This window comes from Symphalangus syndactylus, chromosome 5, assembly GCF_028878055.3.
Source record: "Symphalangus syndactylus isolate Jambi chromosome 5, NHGRI_mSymSyn1-v2.1_pri, whole genome shotgun sequence".
NCBI classification, from domain to species: Eukaryota; Metazoa; Chordata; class Mammalia; order Primates; family Hylobatidae; genus Symphalangus; species Symphalangus syndactylus.
The window spans coordinates 33902640-33926805 of NC_072427.2; the positions used below are offsets into that span (position 1 = coordinate 33902640).

The 24166-nt window shown below is 40.8% G+C and overlaps 1 protein-coding gene and 2 pseudogenes across 5 annotated transcripts in view; 2 read left to right on the forward strand and 1 right to left on the reverse strand.

The window, feature by feature from the left end:
* MYO9A (myosin IXA) overlaps nucleotides 1-24166 on the forward strand; it is a 300363-nt gene that overhangs the window by 61319 nt on the left and 214878 nt on the right. For all 5 annotated transcript variants that reach the window (XM_055277888.2, XM_055277886.2, XM_063638792.1 and 2 more), the window contains exon 2: nucleotides 18088-18998. In XM_055277888.2, the coding sequence (XP_055133863.1) occupies nucleotides 18159-18998 (840 nt within the window). In that variant the 5' untranslated portion in view covers nucleotides 18088-18158. The remainder of the gene's footprint in view (nucleotides 1-18087; nucleotides 18999-24166) is intronic.
* On the reverse strand, nucleotides 19370-19541 carry LOC129483808 (uncharacterized; annotated as a pseudogene).
* On the forward strand, nucleotides 22977-23585 carry LOC129482308 (eukaryotic translation initiation factor 5A-2-like; annotated as a pseudogene).

Here is a 24166-nt window from a genome sequence, read left to right on the forward strand (position 1 = left end):
TTTGGTGAGGTCATGTTTTCCTGGATGGTCTTGATGCTTGTGGGTGTTCATTGGTGTCTGGGCATTGAAGAGTTAGGTATTTGTTGTAATCTTTGCAGTCTGGGGTTTTTTGTACCTGTCCTTCTTTAGAAGGTTTTCCAAGTATTCAAAGTGAATGAGTATTATGGTCTGTCTTTGGTTATTGTAGCTGTGTTTTCATTAGGGTACACCCCAAGCCCCAGTAACGCTGTGGCTTTTGCAGTCTCATAGAGGTACTGCCTTGGTGGTCTGGGTTAGTTCTGGCAGAATTCTCTGGATTACCAGGCAGAATCTCTTGTTCTCTTCCTTTACTTTTCCTCAAACTAGTGGAGTCTGTATCTCCTTGCTGAGCTGCCTGGAATTGGGGGAGATGTGACCCAAGCACTGCTGTGACCACCATCTCTTGGACTGTGCTGGGTCAGACCTGAAGTCTCACAAAATTGGGTCTTGCCCAAGGCCTGTGTTGGACTGTGCTGGGTCAGACCTGAAGTCTCACAAAATGGGGTCTTGCCCAAGGCCTGTGGTGACTATTGCCTGGCTACTATTGATGTTTATTGAGTGCCCTAGGGTGCCTTAGTCAGTGGATCCAGACAGGCTTCTGTGCTTCTCTTCAGGGAGATAGGTTCCCTTCTGGCCCAGGGTGAGTCTGGAAATGCTGGCTGGAAGCTAGGGCCTGGAGTTGGGGAACTTTAGGAATCTCCTTGGTGCTTTATTTTTCTGTGGCTGAGCTGGTGCCTAAGTTGTAGAACAGGGTCCTTTTTACTCTTTCCTCTTCTTTCCTTAGGCAGAAGGAGTCTCTCCCTGTGGCTACCACCTCCCCAGGCCTGTGGTGAGTACTGCCTGGTTACCACTGATGTTTTTTCAAGGCCCGAAGGCTCTTTAGCCAGCTTGTGGTGAATTCCGCCAGGCTTGGGTCTCTCTTCAGAGCAGTGGGTTCCCTTCTGGCCCAGGGTGGGTCTGGAAATGCTGTCCATGAGCTAAGGCCTAAAATCAGGGACTTTAAGAGTCCTCTTGGTGCTTTTATTTTACTGTAGCTGAGTTGATACCCAGGTTGCAAGGCAAAGTCCTTTTTGCTCTTCTCTCTCCTTTTCTCAGGCAGAAGGAGTCTCTCACGGTGGCCATCACAGCTGGGAATGCACTGGGTTACATCTGAAGTTAGCATGGTACTGGGTCTCTCCCAAGGCCCATGGCGAGTACTGCCTGGCCACTGCTGGCTACTGAAGTTTATTCAAGGTCCAAGGACCCTTTAGGCAGCAGTTGATAAATCCTGCCAGGACTAGGTCTTTCCTTTCATGGCAGCTGGTTCCTTTCTGGTTCAGGGTGTGTCTAGGAATGTCATTTGGGTTGTAGAGCCTGGAATGGGGGCATCAGGACTCTGCTTGGTGCTTTACTGTATCGTGGCTGAGCTGATTTCCAGGTTGTAAGACAGTGTGACTCTTTCCTCTCCTTAAGCGGAAGGAGGTTCTCCTGGAGCTACAAGCTGTGCTGCCTGGTGCTGGGGGAGGGGTAATGCAAGCACTGTTTGGGCTGCCCTAGCTGGTGTCTCACTGGGTCATGTGCACCTCAAGTCCACTGATTCCAAGTGCACACAACACCAAGACTTGCCCAGGAATTGAAGTCCTAGTGGCCTAGACCTTCTTCTAAGTTTATTTATGACCCCAGAGTACTTTAGCTTGCCATCGTAGGGCTAGCCAGAGCTCAGGTTCCAACCACTGGGATGGACAATTCCTCTCTGATTAGGGCTGGTCTAAATGCTCCCTCCATAGATGCCGGCTGAATTCTGCCCTGTGTTGCTTTCCACTGTGACGGGGCAGCACTGAGTTTCAATGCAAAGTCCCACAATCGCTATGCTATCTCTCCCAGAAGTACACTGATTCTTTGTCTGGACAACATGGTTGCCGCCAGAGGATAGGACAGGGGTGGTGTTGGCAGTTCAAGACTATCTTTCCTACCCTCACCAGTGGCTCTTTTCTTGGTAAGATGTTAAAACCAGATTCTGTGGTCACTTACCTGATTTTTGGTTCTTATGAAGGTGCTCTCTTGTGTGGATAGTTGTGCAATTTGGTGTTCCTTTGGAGGGCTGGGGGTGATTGCTGGAGGGTTCTATTCGGCCATCTTGCCTCTTCCCTCTTCCTTCCACCTATATGTTTTAATTTCTGTCATTGTGGGTTAGTTTTGTCGGTTCATGGGGTAATCATACCTATGTGCTTTTTGTTTCTGACTTCTTTTGTTTAACATAGTGTTTTAACTGTTGTGATATCAGTAGTTCATTCTTTTTTGTTGTTGAGTAATATTTCATTATGTGGATATTAATATGTGAATATAACTGCTTATCCATTCTTCATGGTTCAATTTTTTTTTTTTTTTCATTTTCTTTTTTTGTTTGTTTGAGAGTTTTCGCTCTGTCGCCTAGGCTGGAGTGCGGTGGTGTGACCTCAGCTCACTGCAACCTCTGCCTCCTGGGTTCAAGTGATTCTCCTGCCTCAGCCTCCAGAGTAGCTGGGGTTACAGGCACCTGCTGCCACACCCGCAAATTTTTGTATTTTTAATGGAGACGGGGTTTCGCCATATTTGCCAGGCTGGTCTTGAACTCCTGACCTCAGTTGATCACCTGCCTTGGCCTCCAAACGTGCTGGGGTTACAGATGTGAGCCACTGCACCCAGCCTCATTTTCTTATTTCTTGCTCCCTTACTAGGGTTATGGAAACTCTATGACTTAGCAGTATTCTTGAGGTTAAAGATGGCTGCATGAAATGGCCACTCTTCTTCCATCCTTATTGGTAGGCATGCTTATTGAATCAGCATCATTGATTGATTACTTCCTTAGGAAAGGACTTTGATACTTGCTCATTTTTTAAAGGTAGGCATTGTCAAATTAATGTTGAAAAGAGCTCTTAAAGGAAGTCAAATAAAGCAGTTTATATACGTTATCCATGCAAATAGAAGGGTTATGGAAACTCTATGATTTAGCAGTATTCTTGAGGTTAAAGATGGCTGCATGAAATGGCCACTTTTCTTCCATCCTTATTGGTAGGCATGCTTGTTGAATCAGCATCATTGATTGATTACTTCCTTAGGAAAGGACTTTGATACTTGCTCATTTTTTAAAGTTAGGCATTGTCAAATTAATGTTGAAAAGAGCTCTTAAAGGAAGTCAAATAAAGCAGTGTATATACATTATGCATGAAAATAGATGAGAAAGGAAAAAGGGGAAAAAGCTATGTAGTGAATTTTAGTAAAATGACTAAGCAAGAAAAATGATTGCTAAAATAGATTAATGTGTATGTGAATTTATTTCTTCAACAAATAAATTTTTGAGCTATGGATACCCATGACGGGAAGGACGAAGCCGCTTACCTTTTAATAGAGAAGTAAGACAATAAACCAAAAAAAACCAAATAAAAATATAATTTGAGATAATACATCAAATTCTCTGATAAAAATAAATCAGGATAAGGGAAATAGAGTGGTGGAAGATGGGGGATAGAGGATTATTTTAGATAGTATACTAAGGAAAACCTTCGCTGAGGATTTGAAATTTGAACTGATACCTCAGTGATATGAAAGAAGGTCCAAGTGGAGGGACCAGGAAGGAAATGTAAAGATTCTGAATTAGAAATAAACTTGAAAACAGAAAAAAAAGACCACTGAGGCTTCAGTGGAGTGAGAGAAAGATGAAATTTGAAGGGATGAAATAACATAGGCCCTTTTAGACCACAGTAAGAGCTTTCAGTTTTATTTGTGTTAAGGAGAGCCATTGAAGTAGAGTGGCATGGTGTGATTTTCCTGTAAAAAGGGTGACTCTCCCTGCTGTGTGGAAAAACAGACTGTAGTAGAGCAATGATAGAAGGAAGGATACCATGCTTTTTCACTAATTCAAGTGAGAGAACGATAGAGCTTGAAGTAGGTGGTGGAGATGGGAATGATAAGAAAATAGGTTCAGGGTGTATTTTAAAGGCAGACCTATAGTGCTTATTGATGGATTGAATATAAGAGGAATTTCCTGACAGGATTCCTTATTGGAGAGGGTTTAGAAAATGTTTATAGTAGTGCATTAGTCACGGTAGTCCCAGACAACCTCCAAATATCAGCAGCTCTATACAAGTAAAGTGTATTTCTCATTTACGTCACAGTCCAATTTAGGTGGTTGGAGGTGGGGTGATGGTAGACACTCTTCTCTGTGTGGTCCTTTGGGACCCAGACTCCTTCCCTCTAGTGGCTCTGTGTCCCTGAGGGCCTTAGAGCTTTTCCCCAGGTTGTCTCCATTCTTATAGCAGACTAGGAAAGACAGATCCTTTTAGAGGTATTTTGGCTCAGCCTGGAGAGAATGTGCATAATCTGTGCCCCACATACCATTTGCCTAGGACTTGATCATATGTCCACATGTAACCCCAGGGAAGATTGGGAAATAAAAGTCGAGTTGTGTGCCTAGGAAGAGGAGGAAATGAGTTTGTAAAACGAGTATTTGGGGGCTTTTAAAAAGAAAATTTACTTCTAAATACATAGTTTGCAAAGTTTACATATCTAAATAAGTTACATATATGTTTATATATGTGATTAAACATTTGTATGGTAGTGACTATATTTATTTGTGGAACATTCTAATTGTAAGCACTAAAGAATGAAGAAACTTGAATATTAGGTCATGAACACAACTTCCCCCATAGTTATTTATCTAAAATAAATTCAAAATGTTTAATAGCTCTCCCCCATGATATTTATAGCTGTACACAAATCAGTAATGTTTTCTCAAATAGATCTTGCCTTTGATATTACAGTGTTTTCTGTATGTACTATGAGGCCTTTGGTTTGAGTTATTTTTTCAACATTAAAGTTCAATTTTTTTTCTTTTTTACTTTTTAAATTTATAATACATTTGCATGATTCAGTTCTACTTTTCTTGCTACTGGATGACAATGTATAATCTTTTTTCTTTTCCTTTCCTTTCTTTTCCTTTTCTTTTCCTTTCCTTCCCTTTCCTTTTTTTTTTTTTTTTTTTTTGACAGAATCTCACTCTGTCACCCAGGGTGGAGTGCAGTGGCTCAGTCTTGGCTCACTGCAACCTCTGCCTTCCAGGTTTGGGTGATTCTCATCCCTCAGTAGCTGTGACTATAGGTGCATGCTACCATGCCCAGCTAATTTATTTATTTATTTATTTTTTATTTATTTATTTTTTGAGATGAAGTCTCACTCTGTCACCTAGGCTGGAGTGCAGTGGCATGATCTTGGCTCACTGCAACCTCTGCCTCCCAGGTTCAAGTGATTCTCCTGCCTCAGCCTCCTGAGTAGTTGGGATTACAGGCGCATGCCACCACACCCGGCTAATTTTTTTTTTGTATTTTTAGTAGAGACTAAAATAGGATTTCACCATGTTGTCCAGCCTGGTCTCGAACTCCTGACCTTGTGAGCCGCCTGCCTTGGCCTCCCAAAGTGTTGGGATTGCAGGCGTGAGCCACCACGCCCAGCCTGTATTTTTTTTTTTTTTTTTTTTTTTTTTTTTAGTAGAGATGGGGTTTCACCATGTTGGCCAGGCTGGTCTCAAACTCCTGACCTCAAGCGATCCACCTGCCTTGGCTTACCAAAGTGCTGGGATTACAGGCATGAGCCACCATGCCTGGTCAAGAATGTATGATCTTTCTTACTACATTTATCAGTAGAGCCCTATGATAAAGCACACATAAAGAGAAAGGACACTTTTTTTTTTTTTTTTTTTTAAAGAAAATAACCTTGGGGATTTGATAAAAAAGCAAAAACAACATTAATGTATATATTTTGAAAAGTAAATTTTATTAACACACTGCAGAACACTGCACAGAACACTGCATTAAAAATCCTTAGGTACTGTTTTATTTCTTTAACTGAACTTCTAGTTTAAAGGAAACTCTTTATTCCCTGTTTTCTTTCTTCACCAGACTTTTCCTCTATAATTAGTCCCTTCTAACTCAGTCCGGTGAATAACATCATAAGCTGGCCTATTCTGAACCACACCCTGCTAAACCACAGCAACTTTCTTACCACGTTAGCATATACTGTTAGCATATACTTTTGAAGTGTACATTGAGATAGAGAATAAAAAGAATATTAAATAATTTTCTATATAAAAGATACAGTATTGTCTGATTGCTATATAAATGCCAGTAATGTGCTTAGTACTTTACGTGTATTGTTTTATTCTTATGGTCAGCTATCCCCACATCATTTATTTAGTAATCGTTTTTTCTCTGCTGACTTGAAATGTCATTTTTATCATATATTTTCATAGATTGTTTTTGCTCTTTAGGTCTTAATTTTCTGATTTGAAAGGTAATAGTTTATTTTTGTCTAAGAATTGCTGTTCAACTCAAATTAGGTAATATATATCAAACTTATTTTTGATTATAACTATAGATGGAAAATGTGAAGATTTCCCAAAAGCCCAGTGTTTTAACCCATTTTAAAATATATGTATACCTTTATGTGCAATTTTCTAGATTTTAAAATTTTACGTTATAAATTCTTTTCCATATTTCTGCATGGTCGACTTTACAGATATCTCCTACTATTCATGTTTGCTTAATTCTTCAGTTTGGATAGTGAATTTGAATGTCGGGGGTACTGCCTTATTTGAATCTATTTATTTCCTCAAGTTTGGATAGCAAATAACAAGGTAATGAAGAAAATTCCAGAAGTTTACTCAGACGTATTTGGTTCTTGAGTTTAGGTTGTGAGATTTTTGGAAATCAGGAATTTGGATAACAAGGGTGACTTGTATCCTCAAAGGGTATTGCACTGAAATACTACCCATTATAATGGGTTTTTTTGATTGTAGAGAACAGAAACCTACCTCAGAGTGGCTCAGGGAATAAAAGGGAATTGATTGGCACACTTAACAAGGAAGTTCAGTGGTCTAGCTTATTTGAGGCATAGCTGGATTAAGTGGCCCAAATATGTTGATAAGATTTTGCTGTGTGTGTTAGTTTCATTTTCTTTTATTGCAGAGGCTTCTTTTATGCATTCAGGGAATATGGCTGCCAGCAGCTGTACGTTTAGATCTTTCTATCTTTGCAGCCCTGGTGTGGGAAGAAAGCTTCTTTCCTGATAGTTGCAGCAAAAATTCCAGTACAGAATCTCAGTAATCAGCCACTGTGGCTAAGAGTAATGAAATAAATTGATTGACTGGGCCTGGGTCACAGCAAATGTCTCTCTTCTCCCTTATCTGGGGAATGAGGTCAGTTCACTCAAACTAAGTTTGATGACAAGGATGGAATGACAAGGAGGAGAAATAGTTTTTCAAAGGAAAACAGTAATTTTGAAGAAGGTACAGAGTACTCACTGGTCAGGCTAAGCTGATACACATATACTAGTGTGTCATACAATAATTCATGTTATGTTTTATTTTTTATTTTCATTTTTTTTGGGGGAACAAGTGATGCTTGGTTGCATGAGTAAGTTATTTTTAATTTTTATTTTTGAGATAGAGTCTCGCTCTGTCATCAAGGCTGGAGTTCAGTGGTGTGATCTCCGCTCACTGCAACCTCTGCCTCCTGGGTTCAAGCAATTCTGCCTCAGCCTCCCAAATAGCTGAGATTACAGGCATGTGCCACCACACCCGGCTATTTTTTTTTTTTTCCTGAGACAGAGTCTTGCTCTTGTTACCCAGGCTGGAGTACAGTGGTGCAATCTCGGCTCACTGCAACCTCTGCCTCCCAGGTTCAAGCGATTCTCCTGCCTCAGCCTCCTGAGTAGCTGGGATTACAGGCACCCACCATGCCTGGCTAATTTTTGTACTTTTAGTAAAGACAGGGTTTCGCCATGTTGGCCAGGCTGGTCTTGAACTCCTGACCTCAGATGATCCTCCCGCCTCGGCCTCCCAAAGTGCTGGGATTACAGGTGTGAGCCACTGTGCCTGGCCATTTTTGTATTTTTAGTAGATACGGGGTTTTGCCATGTTGGCCAGACTGGTCTTGAACTCCTGACCTCAGGTGATCCGCCCGCCTTGGCCTCCCAAAGTGCTGGGATTAACAGGCGTGAGCCACTGTGCCCGACTGAGTAAGTTCTTTAGTGGCGATTTCTGAGATTTTGGTGCACCCATCTCCTGAACAGTATACACTATACCCAATTTGTTATCCCTCACCCACCTCCCACCTTTTCCCCCAAGTCCCCAAAGTTCATTGTGTCATTCTTATGCCTTTGAATCCTCATAGCTTAGCTCCTGCTTATGAGTGAGAACATATGATGTTTGGTTTTCCATTCCTGAGTTACTTCACTTAGAATAATGGTCTCCAGTTCCATCCAGGTCACTGTGAATGCCATTATTTTGTTCTTTTTATGGCTGAGTAGTATTCCATGGTGTATATTGACCACAATTTCTTTATCCACTCATTGATTGATGGGCATTTGGGCTGGTTCTATATTTTTGCAGTTGTGAATTGTGCTGCTATAAACATGCCTGTGGGAGTATCTTTTTTTGTATAAATGACTTCTTTTTCTCTGGGTAGATACTCAGTAGTGGCAACTGGGTGATACCGTGTTGTGCAGGCTGGAGTGCAGTGGCATGATTTGGGCTCACTACAACCTTTGCCTCCTGGGTTCAAATGATTCTTGCGCCTCAGCCTCCTGAGTAGTTGGGGCTACAGTCGTGTGCCACCATGCCTAGCTAATTTTTATGTTTTTAGTAGGGATGGGATTTCGCCATGTTGGTCAGGCTGGTCTCGAACTCCTGACCTCAGGTGATCCACCTGCCTTGGCCTCCCAAAGTGCTGGGATTATAGGCGTGAGCCACCACACCTGGCCTACTTTTAGTTCTTTAAGGAATCTCCATTCTGTTTTTTTATAGTGGTTGTATTTTACATATGGTGAATGTATTTTACATTCCCACTAGCAGTGTAAAAGTGTGTTCTCTTTTCACCACATCCCTACGAACATCTGTTTTTTTTTTATGGCCATTCTTGCAGGAGTAAGGTGGTATCACATTGTTATTTTGTTTTGCATTTTCCTCATCATTAATGCTGTTAAGCATTTTTTCATGTTTGTTGACCTTTTGTGTGTCTTTTGAGAATTGTCTATTCATGTCCTTAGCCTACTTTTTGATGGGATTGTTTGTTTTTTTCTTGCTAATTTGTTTGAGTTCCTTGTAGATTCTGAATATTAGTCCTTTATTGGATATATACATTGTTAAGATTTTCTTCCACTCTGTGGGTTGTCTCTGCTGATTTTTTCTTTTTCTGTGCAGAGGTTCTTTAGTTTAATTAAGTCCCATCTATTCATCTTTGTTTTTGTTGCATTTGCTTTTGGGTTCTTGGTCATAAAGTCTTTGCCTAAGCCAAAGCCTGGGAGGATTTTTCTGACATTATCTTGTAGAATTTTTATTCAGGTCTTAGATTTAAGTCCTTGATCCATTTTGAGTTGATTTTTGTGTAAGGTGAGAGGTTTTCATGCTACATGTGGCCTGCCAACTATTAACATTTTATTTATTTAGAGATGGGGTCTTGGTATATTGCCCGGGCTGGTCTTGAACTCCTGTGCTCAAGCAATCCTCCCACCTCAGCCTTTCAAATAGCTGTGACTATGGGCATGCACCACTGTGCCCAGCCTGATAATTTATTTCTTCTATTACATTTTCTTCAACTGAAATGGTACAAAATGTGTTTTCTTTCAGCACCCACTTTTGCTTTTACTTGACATTGATCTGTTATAGGTAAAACTTGGGCTTTTATATTCTTTCTAGTAATGATTAGCTGATATGCAGTCTTGTCACATCTTATCTCAAATTCTGTTTCTCTGCCCATCTTTTTTTTTTTTTTAATTCTTTCAGTAAAAGTGTCCTTTTTTTTTCCTTTCTGAGAGACATCTGTCCACCTTTGACCTTAATCTCATTTAGTCTTGCTTACCAAGGAACTTTGGCTTACCAGTTAGACCTTCTTTTTCTTCAGTTTTTAGTTTCTGCTTCCTTGCTTGATCTTATTTATAATCACACAGTTGTGTTCCCAAGCCCTCTAACTAATAAACATTTCACTCACAATACTCCTGCTTTTTTTTTTTTTTTTTTTTTTTGAGACAGAGTCTTGCTGTGTCTCCAGGCTGGAGTGCAGTGGCACGATCTCTACTCACTTCAACGTCCGCTGCCTGGGTTCAAGTGATTCTTCTGCTTCAGCCTCCCGAGCAGCTGGGACTACAGGTGCGCACCACCATGACTGGCTAATTTTTGTATTTTTAATAGAGGCGGGGTTTCACCATCTTGGCCAGGCTGGTCTCGAACTCCTGACTTTGTGATTCACCCGCCTCGGCCCCCCAAAGTGCTGGGATTACAGGTGTGAGCCACTGCGCCCGGCCCTACTCCTGCTTTCTTTGTAGCAGATTTGATCAACATCTGCTGGCTACTTAGTTGCCACTCTGTGGCTTCCTCCTTAACTTCTTGTAATCTTTTTCTGTTTTGTACTTCTTTTCAAGAACACCAGTGATATCCAGAGACCTTTGTCTCAGACCTAAGCCTAAAATAATAGTATGGAAGGGCTAAAAAAAACCCTTAAGAGATGTTTAATTCAATTTTCTTTTCCTGTTTTGCTTGATGTTATTTTGATTATACCAGCTTTCTTTTGGCTAGTGTTTGCATGATATTTCTTCTCCTTTAAAAAAAATACTTTCTGATTCTGTATCCTTATGTTATAGATGTGTGTCTACTGAAAACAGCAGATAGTTGAATTTTAAAAATTTGATCTGACCATCTTTGTCTTTTAACTGGAGCATTTACATGTAATATAATATAATTACTGTTGTATTTAGCTTTAAAAGTTTACTATTTGTTTTCTATTTGATCTACCTATTCTGACTTTTTTTCCCTTCTCCCTTCTTGCTTTCTTTTGAACTCGTTATTCTGTTTTTTTCACTCTACTAGTTGGAAAGTTCTACATAATTATTTTTAACTTTTAGTTTCAGGAGTACATGTACAGGTTGGTTCTTTAGATAAATTGTGTGTTGCAGGGGTTTGGTGTGCAGATTATTTTGTTACCCAGGTAATAAGCACAGTACCTGATAGGTAGTTTTTTGATCCTCGCCTTCCTTCCACCCTTCACCCTCAAGTAGGCCCTTGTGTCTGTTGCTCCCTTCTTTGTGTTCATGTCTACTCAGTTTTTAGCTCCCATTTATAAGTGCGGTGTTTGGTTTTCTGTTCTTGCATTAGTTTACTTAGGATAATGGCCTCCAGCTCTATCCATATTGCTGTAAAGGACATTATCTCATTCTTTTTTATGGCTGCATAGTATTCCGTAGTGTATATGTGCCACATGGAAAGTTACACTTAAAAAATCTTTTTTTTTTTTTTTTTTTTTTGAGACAGAGTCTTGCTCAATTGCCCAGGCTAGAGTGCAGTGGTGTGATCTTGGCTTACTGCAACCTGCACTTCCTGAGTTCAAGCGATTCTCCTGCCTCAGCCTCTTGAGCAGCTGGGGTTACAGGCATGCACCACCCTGCCTGACTAATTTTTTTTTGTACTTTTAGTAGTGACAGGGTTTCACCATGTTGGCCAGGCTGGTCTCGAACTCCTGACCTTAAGTGATCCGCCTGCCTCGGCCTCCCAAAGTGCTGAGTTTACAGGCGTGAGCCACCAGGCCCAGCCTAAAAAAAATCTTTTTTAGTGGGTACCCTAGAACAACCATCAGCAAAATTTTTCTGTAAAGGAGCATATAGTAAAAGTTTTTGACTTTGTGGACCAGCCTGGGCAGCATTCCATCTTGCTATGGGGTGATACTTCTTGGGGTGATACTTTTTTGGCTGGAAACGTCTGTGACCACTGGCGCCTCTGCCTGAGTTTTTCTTGGGCCTGCTGGGCTTATTCTGCTCACTCTGAATGGCAGGCTGTGTTTGGCTTGTACTACCAGCCTGGATCCCACACCTACCAAAGGAGGGTGTGTGAGTGAGTGAGGGGTTTGGCTACTCTACACAACCGAGCATGCTGGCTGCAGTGGGGCAGGCAGCTCCGGGTGCCGGCATAGGCGCTGGCTTCCTTGCAAGGCTGTGGCTGGATCAGGCGTGCCGCAAGCAGCTTCCATGGCTGGCACTGGGAAATGCAGTGGTGCTCGGAAGCTTGAAGATGCCCGGAACTGCAGAGCCCCAAAGAGGGTGTCAGAGCCCTGGCTTGGGGAGCCCCCAGGTCTGGGCTCCATGAAGGGCCTCAGCTCTTTTCTCCTTCTCTCTTATCTCCTTCTGTTGCCTACAATGCGACGAACAAGGGGCGTATTTCAGCCCTGTTTGTGTTATAGCTCTCTTAGTCCTGCCATTTGGCAGGTCCTGAGTTCTTGTTCTGCACCCAGGAAGAATGAGGTACATGGACAAGTGGAAGGTGAACAAGTTGAAGAGGAGCTTTATTGAGTGATAGAACAGCTCAGAGGAGACTTGCAGTGGGTAGCTCCTCTCTGCAGCCAGGGTGTCCTGATGAGTGTTCAGCTCTCAGCAGAGTGGAGACCGTGGAGTGGGTAGCTCCTCTCTGCAGCTGGTAGTTGGATATCTCTTCAGCTCTCAGCAGAGGATACCCTGGGGTGGGTAGCTTCTCCCTGCAGCTGGTTGTCCCATCATCTCAACTGCTGGCAGAGAGGAGACCCTGGGGTGGGCACCTTTTCTCTGCAACTGGCAGGTGGTTGTCTCCCCAAGTCTGGCTGAGTTCAGGCTTTTATAGGTCTCAGCAGGGAGGGTGTGTGTACTGATTGGTTCATTGACAACCCTGGGTGGGCCTGGAGAAAGCACCACAAGTTCCCACTCTGGTCATCGGGTGCCAGTGGAAAGCCTGGTCCCCAGGCTTCAGGCCTTCCCTGGCTTGAAGGTGGGGCTTCACCAGGGACCTGCCTCCTTTTGCCCAGGAGCCTGCCTGCCTCCTGCTGCCATTCATGGTGCCCAGGCTGTTTGTGACAGGGGGTGCCTACAGGTACTGAGCTGCCCTCAGTACCCCCTCGGCCTCTCTCTAGTGTTTGTAGGCACCCAAAGTTTAGAGGGGGCCAAGGTGGCAGGGGGCTGGTGTATCAGTGCTATCTGGAGTGTGTGTGCACTTGGCCAGGCTGTGACAGTGCCCAGGCTCGGACCCAACCTTGCTCTGAGATTGGAGTGAGTGCTGGGAGTGAGGAGAGGCCAGGCAGTGGGAGCAAACACCTCTGAGCCTGCAGGGACTGGGCGGGGGGCCTTCCTGGGCCTCTGAGAGTGCAGAGATGCCTGGGTCTGCAGCTGCAGCTTGGGCGGCTGCAGCTGTGCCTGAGAGGGTGGGGCTCCTGCCTGCTCCCATCCCCCAAGAGCACAGTGATGCCCGGGTCTGCAGCCCACCTGAGCGGGTGGCCGCAGCTGCACCTAGGGAGTGTGAAACTCCTGCCCTGTCAACTCAGAAGGTGACGGGGTTCCCACCTGTTCCTGGCTTCTGCTACCTCCATGGAGCACGCAGTCCTGGCTGCACCTCCCCCACTGCAGCTGGTGTCACGGCAGTGCCTGCTGTAGATGGGCCGCTGCTGCCATCGGTGGCATGCACTTACAGTCCCAGCTACTTGGGAGACTGAGGCAGGAGGATTACTTGAGTCCAGAAGGTTGAGGCTGCAGTGAGCCATGATTGTGCCACTGTACTCCAGCCTGCATGACAGAGACAGACCCTGGCTCTATAAAACAAATACAAAAACAAAACAAAACAACAACAAAATAAAGTGAGTTAATGGAAGAGGAGCTGTAGAAGTGAGTCAGAAAAAGAGCAAGACTATCAGGAAGATTATAAGAAAAATAACTATGTGAGTACACTTTCAAGAACTAGAAATTGGCTGCTTTAGTCATGCCATAGTGTGGTGTGTTAAAATGAAGAATGAGGAAAGACCTTTGGATTACCAACTCTGTGGAATTTTGTGACTTTTCCAGAACGTTGTCAAGTAGCTTCCTATGTGGGAAGAGCGGTAAGGGAGTAGAAAGTGAGTTCCCAAATATTTGGGAATACAGTGATTTTCAAATACTATTTTCTGGACCAGCAATAACAGAATTAGCTACATTTCCTCAACTCATAATTATTGTTGAGCCTGGTAATGTACATTTTTTAAAAAAAAATTTATTTATTTATTTATTTATTTATTTATTTATTTATTTATTTAGAGGCAGAGTCTCTCTCTGTCACCCAGGCTGGAGTGCAGTGGCGTGATCTTGGCTCACTGCAAGCTCCGCCTCCCAGGTTCATGCCATTCTCCTGCCTCAGCTTCCGGAGTAGCTGGGATTACAGGCGCCCGCCACCATGCCCAGCTAATTTTTGTATTTTCAGTAGAGATGGGGTTTCACCATGTTAGCCAGGATGGTCCTGATGTCCTGACCTCGTGATCTGCCTGCCTCGGCCTCCCAAAGTGCTGGGATTACAGGTGTGAGCCACCGTGCCTGGCTGGTAATGTACGTTTTGAAAAAGTTCCCCAGATGATTTTGATGAAAGCTCATGTCTCGGATTTGCAAATACAGATTTTCCAAGCTGTTTAGCAAGGACTGGCTTGTGATTAAGATGGATTTCTGAGTGGTATTTTGAGACAAACCCTCCTTTTTGTAAACAAACAAAAAAGCAATAATTGATAAAATAACAAAGTAATTACCACAAAGCAGTAATTGATAAAATAACAAAGATAAAACCAAATTGACAAAACTAGGACTCAAAAAAGGTAAACACTTCTGTGTTTCAGGAAGGAGCAGGTGTGGTTTTGGCTGCTTTGAAGTGATGGGGAAGTGTAATTAGAGTTGGGCTTATTGTTGGAAACAGTGGACCAAGATAGGACTCCTGTTAAAAAAGATGTTTCTGAGTTTACTTCCAGGGCTGCCATATTATACAACTTTAGGGATTAGATTGTAGTTACTTAGTACAGTGGTCTTTAACCTTTTTGGCACCAGGGACTGGTTTCATAGATGACAATTTTTCCACAGATGGGGTAGTAGGGAATGGTTTCGGAATGAAACTATTCTGCCTCAGATCATCAGGTATTAGATCCTCAGGCATTAGTTAGATTCTCATAAGGAGCATGCAGTTTAGATCCCTTGCATGTGTGGTTCACAATAGTGCTTATGCTTCTATGACAATCTAATGCTGCTGACGATCTGACAGGAGGCAGAGCCCAGGCAGTAATGCTCACTCACCTGCTGCTCATCTTCTGCTGTGAGGCCCAATTCCTGACAGGCCATGGACTGGCACTAGTCCATGGCCCAGAGCTTGGTGACCCGTTAACTTAGTACATCTCCTGGAGTGGTACAGGTCACGGCCTCCCTGGCTGTAAGAAGATTTGCTGCTGACTGCTGCCAGATGTCATAGCTTATATGAACCAAATACTTAGGGATTCAGGAAAGCAAACATAGCTATACAGCTAGGAACCTGGTAATTCAGAGTATATCCTCACTGTTATTGCAGAGCAGAATCTCTGTCTAGACTATCTGTAAGAAAAATATTTATGAGATGACTGAGGAAATTTGGAAGTTTGAATATCAATTGATCATTAATACCAAAACTTTTAATTAAAAAAATGTATTTATGATACTATGGTTCTCTTAAAAAAGTAGTAAACAGGTTTTCAGTAAGTGTTTGTATGAAAAACAAAAGAAGTTCCATCAAAAGTGCGCTTGTAAAGCTAAATTCTCAAATATATGAAGTCATCTCATGCTAAGGAAGATATGAAATAAACAACCAGAAGAGCAGTTCAGTCTGGATGACATTTCAGTGTTAGTCTGAAAAATATTAAATTACATACTCAGGATTTTCAAAAAGAAAAGGAGTAATAGCCCTTAAGTATAAATAATTTTGAAATGTAAATCGGCAGAATAAAGATCAGGTGGATTTGCAAATGACAAAAACTTTAGAAGTGAAAAATATAGTTGTAATTTTTAAAAGCCAACAGCATGGTGTTCATGAATGAGAAGAGTCAATAAGATGTCAGTTCTGTCCAATGTTAATCTGTAAAACCAATGCAGTATTAAAATCTGAAACGGTTTTTTTTCATGATAGTAAACATGCAAACTTAAACATTTTTATGGTAGTGTAAATAGCCAAGGTAAAATTTGTAAAGAACAACACATTAAGGTAATGTGCCCTTCAGATCCCAAAATTTATTATACGACTGTAGTGAGGTTCAGGGGTGGAAAAATAGACCTATGGAACAGACTGTAGAGCCCAGAACAGATTGATAGGTACAGATCCATAGATGGAATCTGTTTTCAGTATGCTATGAGATAGGACTGTTAATTTTCTTCACTCCAACTCAGATTAGCAATTGAACCAGTACCACAGTGAATAGTTTATTCTTTCCTCACTAGTTTATTTCTTTTTTAATTTTTTTTATTTTTGAGACAGTCTCATTCTGTCACCCAGGCTGGAGTGTAGGGGTACGACCTCAGCTCACTGTAACCTCAGCCTCCTGGGTTCAAGTGATTCTCCTGTCTCAGGCCTCTGGGTAGCTGGGATTACAGGGATGTGCCACCATGCCTGGCTAATTTTGTATTTTTAGTAGAGACAGAGTTTCACCATTTGGCCAGGCTGATCTCAAACTCCTGACCTCAGGTGATCCGCCCGCCTTGGCTTCCCAAAGTGCTGAGATTACAGGTATGAGCCACCACTCCTGGCCTATATGGCTGGTTTTTTTTTTTTTTTTTAAATATATTCTGTATTAATCTCTGTGTTTGAAAGACCTTTACCATCTAGGCAAAAGGGAAAAAATAGTTTCTTGATTAGAAGACTTTGACAAATATGTAGTAGTATGAGAGGATAGATAGTACCCTGGGCAACATGGTGAAACCCCTTCTCTACTAAAAATACAAAAATTAGCCAGGCAAGGTGGCGCACACCTGTAGTCCCAGCCAGGTTGAGGTGAGAGGATCACCTGAGCCCGGGAGATGGAGGGTGCCAGTGAGCCAAGATCACACCGCTGTACTCTAGCCTGGGTGACAGAACAAGACCCTGTCTCAAAAAAAAAAAAAAAAAAAAAGGAAGTAACTGAAAGTATTTCTTCTTATTTTTTTTTTTAATAGCACATCATCCTTATATGTTAAAGGATGAAATAAATAAGGGAAGTATTGATGACACATGAGGGTAGTTTTTTGGGGGACATATAACTAACTAATGAAGATAAGAAATAGGTTTTATCAGCCCTGGAAATTGTGTGGGGCATATTTTCTCAGTAGAAGACAGGAATGGAATAAGATAGATGAGGTAAAGATAGGAATAAATTTTGAGTTGGAAGCCATTTGAAGGAAATCACTATTTTCTCAGTGAGGTATAAAAGTTGAAATCATTCTTCTAGAAGTGTGATATACTGTATACGAGGTTCAGGAAGATGGGAAGAAAATGCAGAATACTTGTAAGGAATGCAATAAATAAGGTTAGGTAAAAAGATATATTGGTAGCATTGAAGGACAAAGAGAAGCTGAATAAAATTTGTAGTGGTGCCTAGTTGTATAATTGTGTTAAATTTGCCCAGCAAGTCAGGGGCAGGATTCTTTTGTCGTTCTTGCCAAACTCCCTTCTCCTTCCCACCTTGTGGGAGGGAGTGAGTCAGAGCCTAGAATTCCTTGAAAATATATGTCTATCTCTTTAGTTGGTTTCTCTCATCATTTTCTTGGTTTTATGTAATTTCTCTGTTTATCTTCTTACTGTTTTTAACAAATTTTACAAAATTTTTGCTCCATTGTTGAGATTCTTTCTTGTTTTTGCTTTATCCTTAAGAAATTTTGGGTACAGGGCAATTAGATTTGCATGATTATTCTGTCTTAATCCAGTCTTTCTTAAGTATAAGGAAAGAACTTGGTTCTAATCCCAAGTTCCTTACAAACATTTGAGACAGCAAGGGAAAAATAATTTTTCTTTGAACTCTTTGGATTTTTGTATAATAAAACATTGAAATATATGTTTTTTTGGCAAGTTACTGTTTTAGAAAGTGCCTAGATTTGGACAGTGAAACCTAATATTATGTGGTCTCAGTGAAACTGTTGCTGTGCTAAGACAAGAGTTAGTATTTTGTGTTTTAGAAGATGTAATCAACATGCTTGTTAAGCTTTTCTTTCTTGAGCATCAGAAAGCAATGAGTATTTACTTCTAAATATTTTGCATCTTTTATGTTGCAGTTATTTTACCAAGAAAATGGTTTGCACGACTTTGAACATATACTATCCATGCTGATGGGACAGGATCCAATATGAATATAAATGATGGAGGAAGACGACGCTTTGAAGATAATGAACATACATTACGGATATATCCTGGGACTATTTCAGAAGGGACAATCTACTGTCCGATTCCTGCCAGAAAAAACTCCACAGCTGCTGAGGTGATTGAGTCTCTTATAAACAAACTTCATCTTGACAAAACAAAATGTTATGTTCTAGCAGAGGTAAAGGAATTTGGTGGAGAAGAATGGATTCTCAATCCAACAGATTGTCCAGTTCAGCGAATGATGTTGTGGCCCCGAATGGCTCTGGAAAATCGCTTAAGTGGAGAGGACTACCGCTTTCTTCTGAGAGAGAAAAACCTTGATGGATCAATCCATTATGGTAGCCTGCAGTCATGGCTACGGGTAACAGAAGAACGTCGCAGGATGATGGAACGGGGTTTTCTTCCACAGCCTCAACAGAAAGACTTTGATGATTTATGTAGTTTACCTGATTTGAATGAGAAAACTCTCTTAGAAAACCTACGAAATCGCTTTAAGCATGAAAAAATTTATACCTATGTTGGCAGTATTCTAATAGTTATTAACCCGTTCAAGTTTCTTCCTATTTATAACCCCAAATATGTCAAAATGTATGATAACCACCAACTGGGAAAACTTGAGCCCCACATTTATGCTGTGGCTGATGTAGCTTATCATGCCATGCTTCAGCGCAAAAAGAATCAGTGCATCGTGATTTCGGGAGAGAGTGGTTCTGGGAAGACTCAAAGCACAAACTTTCTTATTCATCACCTTACTGCTCTCAGTCAGAAAGGATTTGCCAGTGGAGTAGAACAGATTATTCTTGGAGCTGGACCAGTACTTGAGGTAAATATATAGAAATCTTATTTTTGATTTTAATTTTAATTTTTATCCTTTGAGGTAGGGGGGGTGTATCATTCCTGGAGGTACTGCAATACCAGGTCGATGTGTAGAGTAGATCAAGCAAGATACTGTTCCATCTCCCAGCTTCAAAAACTGATTTAGGGCCGGGCGCAATGGCTCATGCCTGTAATCCCAGCATTTTGGGAGGCCGAGGTGGGTGGATCACCTGAGGTCAGGAGTTCCAGACCAGCCTGACCAACATGGAGAAACCTGTCTCTACTAAAAATACAAAAAAAAATTAGTCAGGCGTGGTGGCGCATGCCTGTAATCCTAGCTACTCGGGAGGCTGAGGCAGGAGAATTGTTTGAACCCGGGAGGCGGAGGTTGTGAGCGGAGATCATGCCATTGCACTCTAGCCTGGGCAACAAGAGTGAAAATCCATCTCAAAAAAAAAAAAAAAAATGTCTTTGGATAGAAGACATTCTAGATATTAAACTGATAAAAACATAACTATACTTGATCTTAGCCAGAAGGCTGAGAAGCTATAGAAATACTGTTCTTGCTACTCTGGGCACACTGCCTGCAGGGTAGCCCTGCTCCACGAGGAGCAGCAATTTAAAAAAAGAAAAATACTGTTCTTATTCTTAAACATATCTTTAAAAAATATTTGATAGATGTGAGAAGATGAAGTAAAACTAAATAGAAGTGTAGACGTTATTTTTAGTAACCAAGAGAAACTGGAAGATGGGAAAGCAAAAAAGGTGGTGTGGAAGACTGAAGAGTGTGACAGTGGTAATTTTTTTTTTTTTTTTTTTTTTAAAGAGAGTGTCTTTGGGTCATTAATGATGCAAAGAAAGAGATGACTGTAGTCATTGTATATCCCCCTATAAGGGGAGAAAGCAGAGTGAGGTCCTGTCTAACTGCATTGTGATGGTTGGTGAAAATATTTTTGCTGATGAATATTTTTGATGATGAATTGCTTGTATTTCTGCAAGCTTAACAGCTGTGCCTAGCATCGAAACTTGTAATAATGTAGAGAATATGGGAAAAAATGTTTAGTTGTGGGATGTTTTACAAGTAATACCATCCAATGTCAAAAGGAAAGATAATACAGAAGGACAAGTACTCCACAATCTCACTTATATGTGGAATCTGAAAAAGTTGAATGCATAGAAACAAAGAGCAAAGTGGTAGTTACTAAAGGCTGCAAGGATTGGAGAGATGGTTGTAGGACACAAATTTTTTAGTTATATAGGAGGAATAAGGTCAAGGGATCTATTATACGTCATGATGACTATAGTAAGTAACAGTATATTATATACTTGAAAATTTCTTTCTTTTTTTTTTTTTTTTGAGACAGAATTTTGCTCTTGTTGCCAGGCTGGAGTGCAATGGTGTGATCTCGGCTCACTGCAACCTCTGCCTCCCGGGTTCAAGGGATTCTGCCTCAGCCTCTTGAGTAGCTGGGATTACAGGCATGTGCCACCACACCCGGCTAATTTTGTATTTTTAGTTGAGAAGGGGTTTCTCCATGTTGGTCAGGCTGGTCTTGAACTCCTGACCTCAGGTGATCTACCCGCCTTGGCTTCCCAAAGTGCTGGGATTACAGGCATGAGCCATTGCCCCCAGCCTGTACTTGAAAATTTCTAAGAAAATATTTTAATTAGTCTCATTACAAAAAAATAAGTATTGTGAGGTAACGCATAAATTAAGTAGCTTGATTTTGCCATTCTACACTGCAGACATATATGAAAACATCATGTTATACACCATAAATATATGCAGTTTTTGCTTGCCAATTAAAAAAAAAAAAAGGAAAGGTAATATAGTGTTTGTTTTAGACCTGAAAGGAAAAGGTAATACTACTTCATTGTCTTTTTAAAAGATATTTTGTAGGTATAATTGAAATACAGTAAACTGAGTATATGCAAAGTGTATAACGTGATAAACTTTGACATGTATATACCCATGAAACCACCACCACAGTCAAGAACATATCCATTATCCCCAAAGTTTCCTCATATCTCTTTGTGATCCCTCTTTCACACTCCTCTCAGCCCACCCATATATGGGAAACCAGTTAAGTGCTTTCTGTCACTGTAGATTAGTTTGCATTTTCTACCATTTTATATAAATGGAACCACATAGTATGTACCCTTTTATATTTGGCTTCTCCCACTTGGTATAATTATTTTGAGATTTATCCATGTTGTTGCATATGTCGATAATACATTCCTTTTTGTTGCTAAGGTAATAGTATTCCATGGGATATCACAATTTTTTAAATCTATTCACTCGTTGATGGATATATGGGTTGTTTTTAATTTTTGGCTATTAACATTCAAGTTTATATAGACATATGCATTTTTTTCTCTTCAGTAAATATCTAGGAATGGAATGACTAAATCAGATGATAAGTATGTGTTTAACTTTTTATTAAGTTCTTTAATTTCTCTTGGCAGTATTTTATAGTTATTAGTGTACAGGTCTTTTACATCTTTGGTAAGATGTATCTCTCAATATTTTTGAGGATGTTATTATAAATGGTGTTCTACAATTTTCAGTTCTTTGTTGCCAGTATATAGATATACAGTTGATAGTTACACGTTGATCTTATCTGCTGCAACCTGGCTAGACTTAAATATTAGTGCCATTAACCTTTTTTTTCTTTTTTTTTTTTTTTTTTTTTTCTGAGACAAGGTCTCCCTCTATTGCCCAGGCTGGAGTGTAGTGGTGTCATCATAGCTCACTGCAGTCTCGATCTCCAGGCTTGAGTGATCCTCCCACCTTAGCCTCCTGAGTAGCTGGCACTATCAGCCTGTGTTGCTATGCTCGGCTAGTTTTTTATTTTTATTTTTAGTAGAGACGAGGTCTCACCATGTTGCCTAGGCTGGCTGGTCCTGAACTCCTGAGCTCAAGTGATTTTCCTGTCTTGGCCTCCTAAAGTGCTGGAATAACAGGCATGAGCCACCACACTTGCCCACCCCTGCACCAGCTTTTTTATAGATTCCATTGGATTTTTCATATAGTCAGTCATGTCTGTGAATAAAAAGTTTTTTTTCCTTTCTAGTTTGGATGTCTTTTTTTTTTTCTTGCTTGATTTCACTGGCTACTCCAGTATAATGTTGAGTAGAGGTGGTTGAAAGCAACATCCTTGTCTTTTTCAAATGTTAGGGGAAAACATTTAGTCTTTAGCCATTAAGTTATAATGATAGCTGTTGGTTTTGTGTAAATTCTGTATCAAATTGAGCTTGATCCCTTCTATTCCTAGCTTGTTTAGAGCTTTTTTGAGGAATGGATGTCAAAATTCATTCTGTCACGTGTTATTTCTGTGTCTTATTGAGATGATTATATTTTAAACTTTGTTAATGTGAATTACATCATGAGGGACGTTGTTTTCTTTCTCATTAAAAAAATTTTTTTTGAGACTGGATCCCAGTTTGTTGCTCAGGCTGGTCTCAATCTCCTGGGCTTCAGTGATTCTCCTGCTTCAGCCTTCCAAGTAGTTGAGATTACAGGCATGCACCGTCATGCCTAACATTGTTTCCTTTAATGTCTTTTTTTTTTTTTTTTGCATTTAATCTTTTGCATTGATAGAATTATCAAGTCTCATAGGATGAATTGGGAAGTCTTTTCTCCTCATATTTTTGGAAGAGTTGTGTAGAACTGATTTTTTTTTACTGTCAGTGTTGGAATTCATTAATGAAGCCATCTGGACCTGGTGTTTTTTGTGGGAGAATTTTAAACAAGGTTTCAATTTTAAAAGTAGATATAGAGTTATTCATGTTATTATTATTATTACTATTTTTTTTAGTAAGCTTTGATAGTTTGTGTCTTTCAAGAAACTTGCTTAATCTAAGTTATCATATTTATTGTCATAAAGTTTTATATAATATTCCCTTATTGGCAACTGCTGCCGCTGCTGCCGCTGGCTCTGCAGCTGTAGGGGACCCGTGCCGGTACGCAGGGTGAAAGGCGCTCTTTGCCTGCTGAAAGTTCCCATGGAAAAACTACCATCTCCCCAGCTCACAATGGTGTACGAAATTGATTTAACTACTGGAGTTGCTGGGGCTTCCAATACTTACCCTACGCAGTGCTCAACCTGTGCAAAAGTGGCTTCATGGTGTTCAAAGGACAGCCATGCAAAATAGTGAAGATGTTAATTTCCAAAACTGGAAAACATGGTCATGCCAAGGTTCAGCTTGTTGGAATTGCTGTTTTCATGGGAAAAAATAAAAAAAGAAGAAGATATTTGTCTTTCTGTTCAAAACATGGATGTTCCAAATATTCAGACATGATTATCAACTGATACGTATTCAAGATAGTTGCCTTTCCCTGCCGGCAAAGCTGATGAAGTTCCTGAGGATCTTAAACTGCCAGAAAGTGAACTAGGCAAATAAATACAGGGAAAATACAATGCAGGTGAAGATGTACAGGTGTCTGTCATGTGTGAAGAATATGCTGTAGCCATAAAACCCTGCAAATAAATGGGAGCCTCAACCTCCCTGGCTTAAGCAATTCTCCCACCTCAGCCTCCCAAGTAGGCGGGATTATAGGCATGTACCACGACGCCTGGCTAATTTTTGTATTTTTTGTAGAGACAGAGTTTTACCGTGTTGCCCAGGCTGGTCTTGAGCTCCCAGGCTCAAGCGATCCACCTGCTTTGGCCTCCTAAAGTGCTAGAATTACAGGCTTTAAAGTTTTTAGTATGATCTCTGAGGTCATTGATTTTAGATCATTCTTCTTTTCTAATATATTTATTTAGTGCTGTAAATTCTTTCCTAGGTACTGCTTGTACTGCTATCCCACAAATTCTGACATATTGTGTTTTCATTTTTATTTAGTTTAAAACATTTGATAATTCCCTTTTGATTTCTTCTTTTTTTTGTGACTTATTCTTTTTTTTTTGTTTCCTGCTGGAAAGACATATAATCATTGTAGAAAGAAATGTATAAAATATTGTCGTAGAAAATACCAGGTTCTTTGGGAGGCAGAGGTTGCAGTGAGCCAATGTCATGCCATTGCACTCCAGCCTGGTCAACAGAGCGAGACTCCGTCTCAAAAAAACGGAAAATACTGGGTTCTTGTCACACGACCAGGAAAGATTAGGCTCGCAGACACGTAGAAGGGTGAGGAGTAAAATTATTGAATGAACAGGAAAAACAACTCAG